We start from the raw sequence: 13,083 nt of genomic DNA, 5'->3' as shown, positions 1-13,083 counted from the left end.
TTACATTCTCTGACAGTTATATGAGTACTAAAATGTATTCAAATTACATAGAGAATCGAGAGATTGGAAATTACCTGGAAGATAGTATTGATGGTTAACTCCAGTAGTGATGGAGTTCTGCTGCATTGGAACACCACCAGAACCTTCTTTTTCATGCTTTAGTACTCTATCTTCACAATTCAAAGGATAATTACCATACTGGTTAGAATCAACTGTCTCATTATTCCCATTATCAAGACAGTAACTTGATGTGTTCAAAATGTTTCCAATCACTCCTCCACCAATACTGAATGCCTTGCTGTTTATCCCATTACTCCCATTCCATCCCATGAAACCAGCCGCCGCTGCCGGGGCCATTTTGTAGCCTATGCTACCCCATTGCCCTGGCAATTGCATCAACTGATTTTGGTTTTGGCCTCTGTACATGTTGAGCTCATCAAACACCTTTCTGTACTCTCCATAAGGACCCAAAACCGGATCTTTTTGTCTGCAGGAAGCTTCCCACACCAGCGAATCCACCGCCATTTTCCGGTCGTCCTCCTTGAGGCTTTTTACTATCTTTGTCACATTGCTGACACCAAAAAGTTTATGAACAGCTTGAAATTCCCTGCTTCTGTGTGCAGGAAAATAGGGTGCCAAAATGCAGCCTTCGGTGCACCTCTTCCTTTGGTGCTTGCATGCAGCGCATGCTGGATGAGTCGTCCCTGCTGTGGCAACAACATTATTCCCCTGCATCTGGCAAAAAAAGTACCCAACTTTATATGGATCAAACAAATCAAAACAATACCAACTTGTTTGTATTATTAACAAAGAAAAAAAGTATATCTAGGGAAACCCATTGGAGTAATAGCAATCAAGAGAAATCAAGAAATATAGTAACCTTATATATAACAAGTTGTTTTGATGTGCATGCAAACAGAGTGTTTGTATAAATAATATGAAAACATTGCCAAGTAGAACAAGAAAGTGTTGTCTATTGGGGTGCACGAAAAGATGGTTAATGGGGTCTTACAGATGGTTGAATAGGATTTAGGTAGCTCACATGAAGAATAAGAGTTATAAATATTAAATAATAAGGGAAAGAAAATCAATAGCTTTGAGAAAAAATAGATGAAGAAGATTCACTGTTGCTGGCAAAAACAGTTAATTGCCGTTTGTTATGACAGAACCTACCTGTTTTTTGAAACAGCTGGCAACAAAACGGTTAGATTAATGTTAGAAGGAAGACTCATGTCTTTCTATTTTCTTAAAATTGATATGCCTTTTAAAATTACATTTGAATTTATGATAAATGATTATTGGATTTTGATTGGATGGTAGTTTTAAAAGTTACTTCAATTTTGGAAGGACACAAGGAGGACATAAATCTTACTTCTAGCATTACTCATCGATTAACGGGCCCTTCCAACAATGACAGTTGTTGTCAAAAGATTAGTATTTAACAACAATATACTGAAAATGAACTACAAATGCGTCAAAACAAGGCCAACTATAGGCTAACTATTACGGCCAACTTGGATCGATAAATGGGTCAATAATGGGCTGAAATTGGGGCCAACTATAGGCCTTAAATGAGTATAGATCATCAAACAAAACCAACAAATGCCAAATGATTGGGCTAATAAAATGCCAAAAATGGGCCTAATGGGCCAAATATAGGCCACTTGGCCGTTTATTTTCTCAAACAATTTTTTTGAGGCCTTGCTTAATTTAATGAGTTTTCGATTTTTGTTTAAAGAATAAATAACCGAGGTGGAATTGATGAATTATATTTGAGGTAGCTTTAAGAAAAATTATTTTGAAAAACAGTTGTCTAAGACATGGATTTATTTTTAAGTAATTTTTAGGGAAATTTCACTTTAGATCCTTAAACTATCACGCATTTTGAGAAGACCTCCAAATTTAAAAAATTCTCAATTTTACCATTTAAACTTTCAATTTGATTTAATGTACCCTCTCCGTCAGTTTTTAAACGTCAAAAGTGATAAAATGATCATTATATACCTTTGATTTTTTTTATAAAATTTTAAATTTACCCTTAATTTTAAATTAAAAATAAAAATAAAATCACAAGTTGACTTGGGTGACCCCTTTTTTCTTCATTAAAAAAAAAAAGGAAAAAATTAAAGGGAAATTTGATATTTTTAAGGGTTTTCGTTAGGGTTTAACTGTAAAAATTGACAGATGAATAAATTACATTAAATTAAAAGTTTGAGGGCTTAAATTGAAAGTTTTTAAAATTTAAGAGCTCTTATCGAAATGTATGATAATTGTGAAGTTTTTTCTAAATTTTAAAAATGATTTTTTTAAAAAATAATTATCATCGGATGGATGAGATCGAAAAGAATCTTTCATGCATAGCCAGCCGTGAAGACACCTCATGACTGTGATTTGGCAGCTCCTTATTGGACACTTTTAGAGGTCCGTATCGAAAGGTGCCCCCACTGTCGGCAGGGATCAGCGATAAGAAGGGCATCAATTCCCCTTCTCCACTCATTCATTCCACCACACAGCACAGCAAAGCGCACTACGCCCCATGGATGAAACCAAGAAAGCAAGAGCAGTTTTCTGAGGTACCCATAAATGTTAATTTGCTTATCTCTTAGAAAGATTTATCTCTAGATCTGCTTTAAGAATTGATGGATAAATGTTTCGGTTGTCTTAATTTCGTGTTTGGTTAATACCCATAAGATTAAATCTCGATTTGGCATACCCGTTAGCGATCGGGGCTAATGATCGCTTGATTTGTGGATTGTTGGGTGAGAACCGAAAATCACCTAATTTTTAGAATTTCTCATCAACAATTGGTTGATGATTGATTTGAGTATTATTTTGCGAGTGGTTTTGATTGATCTATGATCCGGGTTTGTGTTAGCTTTAGATTTCAGGCGATTTAGTTTTTCTTTGATTTGTGGACTGGGTTCTCGATTTTCATTGATTCTGCTAAATAGAAATGTGATTTTGAGCTCCTTGTTCGTTTATGTTGGCTGTGATTGTGTAATAGGAGAAGAAACTTCTAGAATCGAGAACAAAATATAGGAGAATTTATCATCATAATGGATTTATACATCTTTCAATCTTGCATAATATATTCGCATATACTTCTTTATATGATTAACTGATTACTAACCATTCAATTAAACACTAAAGAGTGTTGTGTTTCTTTGTATGGTTTTGATTGTTTCATAATTTTTTATGATGGATATGTATGTTGATATGTGATTAAATCATTGGGATAGAATTTGTCAAACTATTGTTTTTAATGTGTTATTGGTTGTTTTTGTGAATGATTTTAGAACTTTTTCAAAGTGTTTGTTTTTATTTTTAATTGATTGTTCTTTTTCCCCCAATTTGATAATTATAGGTTGCCCAAGTTTGACCTTGGCCATGGCTGCAACAGTAGATGCATCCTCAAGTGGGATTTACCCTGCATGGCCGCCTCCATCCGAGGTCATTGGAACACAACCATGTATTCACAATGTGAAGATCATGGAAACACAAAAGCATGTCCGAAATTTATGCATAAGAAGTTCCAGTTTGAAGAGAAGTACCAGATTGAAGAGGTGTTTCAGAAGAATTTGTCACCAAGTGACATACAACGAAATGGAAGTTTACAACGAAATGGAAGTTATAGGCTTTTTATACCGAAGCCACATGCAGCCAGATTCTACTCTCCTAGTTTATGGTCATCATTCAAATGGAAGTGAAGTGAATGTCCATGACCTTCAAATGAATAGCTGGCCAATGCATTTTCGTAGAATTGGTGGAAATGTTTCTCTCACTCGAGGGTGGAGCCGGTTTGGTCAAGCAAAACAACTAAGGAGAGAAGAGATACTATCACCTTTTATGAGTTCAATTGCCTTCACAAGATCATGAAAACACAGAAGCATGTCTGAAATGTATGCACAAGAAGTGCCAGCTTGAACAATCAGAAGATTTTGTCACCAAGTGACATACAACGAAAAGGAAGCTATAGGCTTTATTTACCGAAGCCACATGCAACCAGATTTTAGTCTTCCAATTTATGGTCATTGTTAAGATGGAAGTGGAGGGATTGTCTATGATCTTCAAATGAAGAGCTGGCCAATGGGTTTTCGTACAAGTGGTGGAAACGCATATCTCACCAGAGGGTGGAGCCGATTTGCTCAAGCGAAGCAGCAAAGTGGAGGAGATACTATCACTTTTTATGAGCTCAATTACCCTTACAAGGTCATGAAAACACAAAAGAATGTTCAAAGCATATGCCCAAGTAGCAGCATGAACAAGTGTTTTAGAAGATTTGAAGTGTTTCAGAAGATTTTGCACCAAGTGACGTACAACGAAAAGGAAGCTGTAGGTTTATTTATTGAAGCCACATGCAGCCATATTTTGTTTGCTTAGTTTTTGGTCATCCTTCAAGTTGAAGTAGTGAAGTGACTTACTATGATGTTCAAATAAAGAGCTGGCCAATGTGTTTTCATAGAAGTGGTGGAAAAGCTTATCTCAGCCGAGGGTGAAGCCGGTTTGCTCAAGCGAAGCAGCTGAGCGAAAGAGACACCATCACCTGTTATGAGCTCAATTGTCCGAGAGTAAATTAAGCTAAATAGTTAGTACAACAATTTGACAAAGTCAAAAAACTTGGGTCAACAAGTTGTATTATTTAGCTCAATTTTTTCTCTGACAATTGAGCTCATAAAAGGTGATGGTGTCTCCTTCGCGTAGCTGCTTCACTTGAGCAAACCAGCTCCACCCTCGGGTGAGATAAGCTTTTCCACCACTTCTATGAAAATGCATATGCTGATATTTATCATATGTACTACAGATGTATTCTGCTCTATTGAACTTATTATATATCTACTTTTTTATTGTGATACTCACTAATCTAAATGATTGTGGAGGTAACAATGATAATTACCAAGATTGAGGGAATCTACATTTGCAAATCGATTTTAATAAGTAAATAATTTTTTTTTTTTTTTTTAGTTTGGTAGAAAGAGGGATTTACACATTACACAGATCCAAGCTCAACCGAGCATTGGCTTCCCATCATAAACCAGAAACTGTTCATGTTGTCCACAACAAAGATCTGAATAGTTGTGTAGAAGAATTAAGTATTAACAGTGTGTAGTTAAAATAATTTTAATTGGATTAAGATTCTCTAGAATTCTGGGGTATTTTACTTGTTAGATTTTTTCAAATTTCAACCATTGATTTGAAATTCAATGGTAGAGATTTTACCATATCAGCGGTTATAAATAATTGTCATTTTAAGAAAAGTTAATCACTTCAGCACTCGCCATATTTCTTCTTACTTTGAAAGTGATATTTGCCGATATCATGTAATTTCTACCATTGAATTCTAAACCAACAATGAAGATTTGAAGAAAATATGTTTGGTAAAATATTCTAATAATCCTAGGGAAGACAAATCCAAGTTGATTATCACATTCCAACATCCTGTTCTATTGCAATTATGTCTTATTTTATTTCTATGTATCAAACGTGAGCCATTTCAAAGAATCCGGCTTAGTCAAAATTTAATGGCTTGGATAATTAAACTTGTATCTTTTTGGATCGCTAAGTGCAAGTTTTGCAAATGAAGAAAATTTCACTTGTGAAGATTTTATGGCGAAATCTTGGAATTGAGGAAGCTTCATGGGAGTTAGATAAGCTTCATGGAAGATTATTTTGTGTTAAGATTGTGATTAGTTTCGAGGATACCACATAAAAATACGAAATAGATCAAAAAAAGAATTTTAGGGTTTCTGTAAAAGAGAGCTCGGTCAACCGAAATGCAGGCTTAGTCGACCGAGCTTTAAAGGTTCAACGTGGTAGATAAGATTTCAAAAATTTAGGCCTAAAGTTAGATGACATATGTCTTCAGAAAACCAAGATAGTTGGCATCAACCGAGACACGTGTCTATCGGCTGATTGAGACATTTGATGAGGGAGTTGAAGATTTGTTAAAGTATATAGAGACATTAAGATATTGAGATTGAGATTGAGACATTTGAAATATAGCCCAATGACTACAACTAACACTTAGAATGTAGGTTAAATAGGTGTTCACAAGATAATAGGAAATTTAAAAATTAACAGCTACTCAACCGATCACCAAATATCTATGAAATTAGTTAATCAATTAACACAAGTAAGTTCGTGACAAAGTGAAACCTTTTTTAAGAACCCTTCAAAAGTAAAACCACTTTGGACAGCCAAACCCAAGAAACTCATCAACTAAATAGAAGAATTAGTTTAAAATAAGTATACACTTACAAAACTTTTGGAATGTATACTCCTTTGTACCGAGCAAACAACACGCTTGCTCCTACCGTAATAGCTCCAGAACTTCTAGACAATTTTTCTATCGAGCTTCCTCTTGCAATCCCAAAACTCTAGTCACCGAAGGTCTTATGAGAAAACTATGGTTATGTAGTTTAACAAAAGAAACCCTAAGAGAGGCAAAACATGTAGGTTTGAAGAACAATAAGACATCTCTTAGCACAAATTTACTTTCAATAAGTGAGACTCAACATTTTAAATATTTAGTAAAAATGAAAGATAAATTACAAAGATAGATTAAAAACTTATAACTTCTACTCATATACCTTCTTAAAGCGACATTTTTACCAAAAACTCAATGTGAAAGGAAATAATTTATTTATTTAAATTAATAATTTAAAACTATTTTTTTGGTCATAGTATTATTTAATGCCCTTTTAGAAACCTTTTACTTTTCTTTTCTTTTTTTTAAAGAAAAAAAAAATTGTTTTTCTTAACTGCAAAATTACATTGGGAATGGTTGGGAATGTGACTTTTTAGGTCGTAGTTCTTCAGTTGCGGCTGTGATTGCGGGTTTTAGTGTGTTTGGTGTTGTGCTTTGCTGACTAATTTGCTCGACTAGAAAGAAAGAAAAAAAAAAAACATGTTTAATTTGTCATGTGTTACGTCATCACAGAGTCATCACAAAAGGTACATCTCAGCATTTTCTGACGTATATTACAAAAAAAAAAAAAAAAAAATTGTAAAAGACGTGGATTAATTTGATAGGTAGTATTTTTAAGGGAAGGAATCATGTTGAAGTTGACATGGAAAAATGTGAAAAAAAAATTATTTGTCAATTTGTTTTAACCCAACCACACGTGTATTTCATGTGACTTGCGGTTGAAGTTTAGGTCGGTAGATCCTCCAATACAACCAAAAATATAGGCAAGGAAGTCACAAAATGCATAATCACTTTCTCTTGAAGGAACTTTTTTGGGTGATTTAGGGTTATACCCAATTGATCATTGCGGTATCAAAAGTATCATCAAAGTTCTTAGGGTTTTTAAAGTATATAAAATGGTCTCCGCCGTTAGTTATTTGATGAAAAGTATCATCAAGGTTCTTAGGGTTTTTAAAGTATCTAAAATGGTCTCCGCCGTTAGTTATTTGATGAAAACCGTTAGTTGGCGGTAGGGACCATTCTAGACAGTTTGAAAACTCCAAAGGCAAACCACATGTACTAAAATGTAATTTAGATCATATGGATGAAATATTATTAATGGCTCTGTTTGTTTATGTAAAATGTTTTTTAGAAAAAGTTTTCTCTATTATTTGGTATTTGGTCCGACAAAATATCGTGATCAAATCGAAAACATCTTTAGTTGACCAGAAAACCTTTCTTTAATTTTCGTAAAATAGTTTTTTATTTGTAAGACTATAAATAATTTTTCGAGTTTGAGCTTTTCAATTTTGTACGCTCTTTTTCAACTCATCCTTTAGCGCCGCCACAGGTCGCCAAAATCTGTCACCAAACTTTGCCGAAAGTCATCAACTGCCACTATTTAAAGTTTCTAGACACCGCTACCAAAGGTCATTGGAATTCGCCTGGAAGTTAGTCGGAGATTGTTGGAAGTTGCCAGCCACTTTTAACCACCATTGGAGGTCACCAACGGTTGCCCACCATCGCTAATTTTTTGTACCAATCAAAAGCCGAAAAATATTTTACTTCCAATCCAAACAAACGAAAGCCCTAGTTCAAATGGACCCATCTCAAAGATCTCCTACATGGGATCAAAGTGGTAAAAGATCTTTGCTTGCCTAACGCTGTAACCTGTAACCTCGTAACCAGGGCATCTGAACACCGATGGGTCATACGTGCTGCAATCCTACCCCTAAAATGGACTCGTAAAATGCAAATGCAATCACAACCGTTCAACAATCAAACATGTCTCTTTCTCCCATGATCATTGCTGATCTTATAATTTTGTTAAAATCCAATTCGTACACTAGATTGATGATTAGCGTAATTATACTCTAGCGTGTCGAATATTTAATAATAAATTAATATAAATATATATATATATATATATATTTCAAAAGTTAGCTTTAATAAAAATGCAAATGGGTCCCCTACGAAGTAATCTCACCTCAACCAAGGCCATAGTATATCCCACTCACTAATATATTCTCCCCTAATCATGCTGACACCCACATAAAGCTAATATCATCTTTTGTTTTTTTAATATTTTGTTTTTGAGTAAAAAGTTAATTTCATCTTTGGGCAGTGATATGTTCACTCAGAAATGAATGGTTTATACCTTTAAAATAAAAAAAGAAATGAATATATAAAAATAATTTTACATATTTTTCTCAAATTAACATTCAATTTGTAATCTTCCTCAAACGACAAAAATACTCTTAATAAAAAATAAATAAAACAAAAAGTGGTGAAAGACCAACCGTACAAAACCCACCAATTTTTGTTTTTCTTGAATTTTTAGGAGTATTTTTGTTTTATTAAAAAAATTTGGGGGATAAAATGGGTATATTGCTATAGTTTGGTACATAGTTTGACTCGATCGAGCGAGCCGGGTATGTATCATTTGCTAATCGAGCGAGTTTTTATAGTAACGAGCGAGCTTGTATAGTGTCGAACACTCGAATTCGGGTCGAGTTTAACTGAGTGAGTATCAAGTGGGCAGTCGAGCCGATATGGCACTAATTTTGAGGGTTATTTATACTTTTTTCCGTAATTTTATTAACTTGTATTTAATTTAGCATTTTCCATAGGATGAAGCAAATGATTAGAATGTTTGTCACAAGATGAGGGAATAGCATGAAAACTTCATGCCTCATACTCAAAGCCTCCTTTATCTTTCTTTGATGATTTGAATACTCTCCTTTTCTTATACCCATCACAAGTGGGTTTTGGACAGTTAAGCAATGTTTTGTTTTCTCAATGTCCATCATTCAATCCCTGCCTTGTACAATACTTAACCAACTAACACCAGCACCAAACACCTCCTTTGTTGGTCTTTAGCCTTTGCCGCTCTGGCCTTCCCCTTAAAGGAACAGAAACCCATTGGCAATCATGGTAAAGATAAAAGATAACAAAAAACAAAAACAAAAGATAAAGAAGCACAGCAAAAGTTGGTGCTGGCCTGCTCACCTTATTAAATGCCACTCCTCCCCTCTCTTTCTATTCAAAATTCAAAACTCACCCCACCTTCCCAAATACCCCTCAACACTCTCCAATATGCCTTCTGTCTTGTAGTTACTGCATTTTCTTGAGAGATTGTGAAATCATCTGCAGCCTTGTTCTAATGGAGCTTTGCTAGGAGGGTGAAGGAAAAAGGAAGCAGAGTTCAAAAATGAGCACTGCAAGATTCATCAAGTGTGTCACAGTTGGTGATGGAGCTGTCGGAAAGACCTGCATGCTCATCTCTTATACCAGCAATACTTTCCCCACTGTATGACACATGATGTTTCATAGTACTCTTACACACAATATCCTGCTTTAGTATTTACTGTCTTTTTTTCTTTTTATTTTTTTTTTTACAGTCTAACTTTAGTGATAATCATAGTAATTATGATATCTGTTTTCTTGTTCAAATTCCCATAGGATTATGTGCCCACTGTGTTCGACAACTTTAGTGCTAATGTTGTGGTTGATGGTAGCACAGTCAACCTTGGACTATGGGACACTGCTGGTAAGTAATTGCTTCATGGGTGTAATCATTTTGCTGCTATAATTCTGTCTCAGAGAGTTTATCAAGCTTTGTTGGAATATATTGATTGTAATTTTTAACCTTTTATATTTGGTCGTTTGCAAATATGATATTATATCATCTTCACCTAATATATTTGGATTATCTTCGCATCTCCCGAGCCTTTTGTATCGAAAATATTATTAAGAAATAAGAGTATAATCTAACTCTTTTGCGCCCTTCATGGAAGTGGACGTATGTGTCTAACATTGAACTACTTTTAAATCTCTGTCTGCAATTTCTATCTTTATTTCACTTTTATATTTAATTTTCCATTACATTATGAGTTTCTTCAAGCTTATATATATATATATACTGAAATTTTGTTTCCAATCAACCACACAGCTTTACTTGTTTAGTTTTCATAGAGAATAAAATTATGTAATTCCCTATATACTTAATGAAGTTGGAAAATACAGGACAGGAGGATTATAACAGGCTGAGGCCTTTGAGCTACAGAGGTGCAGATGTTTTCTTGCTGGCCTTCTCTCTCATCAGCAAAGCCAGCTATGAAAATATCTCCAAGAAGGTTTTTCATCAAAACCCAAGAAATTTATTTTCTTAATTTCTTTGTTTAATTTATGGGTAATTTTAATTCTCCAATATCAGTCTGACACGTCTATTTCTTGGCTCTTCCAGTGGATTCCTGAGCTGAGGCATTATGCCCCAACTGTGCCAATAGTGCTTGTAGGAACCAAACTTGGTATGGATTAATTTTACTACTTGAAATATATCTTTTTGATTCATCATTCAGACAAATAAGGCAAATATCAGAATATATTCTGAACATATTCTAAGAATATCAATCTTGATTAACCAATACAAACCAATTTGAATTTAACAATGTAGTTTGGATATGATCTGTTGTTGCAGATCTACGGGACGACAAGCAGTATTTGATTAATCATCCTGGAGCTACACCAATCACAACTGCCCAGGCAAGTCTTTACCAATGAAATACTAAATGTATTTTTTTTTTTTTTTTTGTCAATTTCATGGACTTCATGTTGAGAATGTTCAACTCTTGACAGGGTGAAGAACTCAAGAGGGCAATTGGTGCTGCAGTATACATAGAGTGCAGCTCCAAGACTCAACAGGTTTGGTTTATTAGCTTTTTGATCTTTAATTCCATGAATATGTTTAAGCCAGTGACACAAAGGCTAAAGGGTGCGTTTAAATTTAGGAAACATAATTATACAAGTATATTAACTTTTGCTTCAGCACAAATTTCCCCCCTTCATATGTTCATTTTTGGTTAAGTAAATTTCCCCCACTTTCTGCACTTTTTCAAGACCCACATATTTTTTGAGGAACACCTCTCTGATTTGCCTAATGGTATGAAAATAAACACATATGCTTCCCTATTGATGGTGGAGAAGGTAAGAGGAAGAGAGATCAATAATTGTGAAATATATCTCATGAATCTAACTTGTAACACATGAAGTAATTGCTGACACCCCATGAAGTTAACATGAATTCCTCAAAACAGCACCTCAACCAAGTTCTCAGTGCAAATCTAGCTTCAGCTTGCAACTATAGTTATAACATTCATATGGGGCTTTGGCTGCAACAGAGCTTATCTAACTTTGTCTTTGCTGTGAAACTTCAGAATGTTAAGGCTGTGTTTGATGGTGCAATCAAGGTTGTTCTGCAGCCGCCAAAGCCGAAGAAAAGGCGACGCAAGCCGAGGCCCTGCACATTCCTCTAAGTTCATATTTCCTCCCAGTCTTGCACTCCTAAATGCCACCCTTTTGAACCTATCATGTTTTATATTCCCTTGCTTCTTCCTTTGTTTATTTCTCAATGTATTGTGTTCCTATGCTTCATATATGGAATTTAGGCAAATATGAAACTTTACAAATGTAATTTCTGTGAACAACACCATGTAAGATAACTTTATTGTGCATTGTTGCACCACTTGCTCTTTTGCTAGATATTATTTGAAGTAAAGCTACAATCGTACCATGATTGAATGGTGGAATAAATCAGCCTTCTTACATGCCTAAAATACCTTTGCACCTTATTCGACCAAACATTCATGTACTTCCGATTAAATCATCATAGTATTTAATTGAAATAAGAAGTGAATGACAGAGACAAAGCTCAAACTCAGAACTTCTACTATGATATCGTCACCACCAAATGAAACGAATGAATGGTAGACAAACGGTAATTTAGAAAGAAGATTAGGGCGGCTTAGAAATATTCGTTATATATGATGTGGAGAAAGAAAGGTGTTTGAAAGCCAAATGCACTCGCACAATACAGCAAGCATTAGAAAACGTAAAATTACAGCAACCATTGTAACTTGTAAGAATATATAGCTTCAGAAGGACCCCAGGCTAACTTTTGGTTTTAAGTAAAGGGAAGATATTTATTTTTTGGAAAAAGTTCACTTAAGCCTTCAAAGTATAACCTAATTGATAATGTCTTTCCAAATTTTAGGTTGCCATTGTTGGGAATAAATCTTGTCATGGGCCCGACTCAAGCATTTTCATTCAAATAAGCTACTAGTTGGATAACCACTATATCCATCTGAATTCCCTTTAAAGAGGGCTATCCATTCGAAGATATTGGAATCTAGATATCTCAGATACTCTAGATATTTCAGTGAAGATTATCCTATAAAATGGACACAACACATTAGGCAAAGGGGACAGGATTCATCTCAAAAACCATTAGCTCATTGCTATATTCTCACTCCAAATAAGAATGCTAACTTAAGCTTGGAGTTTTCCCCGTCTCCGGACTGCTGGATCTTTTGATGCTTTTGCTATTTTGCAGGTAGCTTATCACTTATCAAGCCATATCAAAAATTGCATCAACAACGACAATGCCCCCTCTAAATTACTAAAATTGTCGCTGTCCCTAAAGGACAAAAATACCACTAATAAAAATCTAAAAGAAAATTCTAAAAATTCTATTAAAAAAAACTAAAAAAAAAAAAAAAAAAAAATACACATTGTTGTACCCATCTTGCTTCTAAACATTCTGTAAACATCATCAGATTGTCTTGTACCACTTTTCACTAAATCCTCATCGAGCTTTTAATTAAGTCTTTCCATCTGGTTGA

At 34.6% G+C, this 13,083-nt stretch overlaps 1 protein-coding gene and 1 long non-coding RNA gene across 2 annotated transcripts; both read left to right on the top strand.

The window, feature by feature from the left end:
- Positions 1–2,506: 2,506 nt before the first annotated feature.
- LOC132180849 (uncharacterized) lies at positions 2,507–4,852 on the top strand. Its single transcript, XR_009440200.1, has 2 exons — positions 2,507–2,573; positions 3,365–4,852. It is a non-coding gene; the product is annotated as an uncharacterized LOC132180849 (long non-coding RNA).
- A 4,612-nt stretch (positions 4,853–9,464) lies between these two features.
- Positions 9,465–12,002, top strand: LOC132181094 (rac-like GTP-binding protein RAC2). Its single transcript, XM_059594158.1, has 7 exons — positions 9,465–9,713; positions 9,866–9,953; positions 10,430–10,539; positions 10,650–10,713; positions 10,884–10,948; positions 11,042–11,107; positions 11,620–12,002. The coding sequence occupies exons 1-7, from the start codon at positions 9,615–9,617 to the stop codon at positions 11,716–11,718; spliced, it is 591 nt and encodes a 196-aa protein (XP_059450141.1). The 5' UTR covers positions 9,465–9,614; the 3' UTR covers positions 11,719–12,002.
- The last annotated feature ends 1,081 nt before the right edge of the window (positions 12,003–13,083 follow it).

The sequence above is a fragment of the Corylus avellana genome, chromosome ca5, assembly GCF_901000735.1.
Source record: "Corylus avellana chromosome ca5, CavTom2PMs-1.0".
In the NCBI taxonomy this organism is placed as follows: Eukaryota; Viridiplantae; Streptophyta; class Magnoliopsida; order Fagales; family Betulaceae; genus Corylus; species Corylus avellana.
The sequence above is the reverse complement of the archived record's forward strand: the minus strand, read 5'-3'. Positions and strand labels throughout refer to the sequence as shown.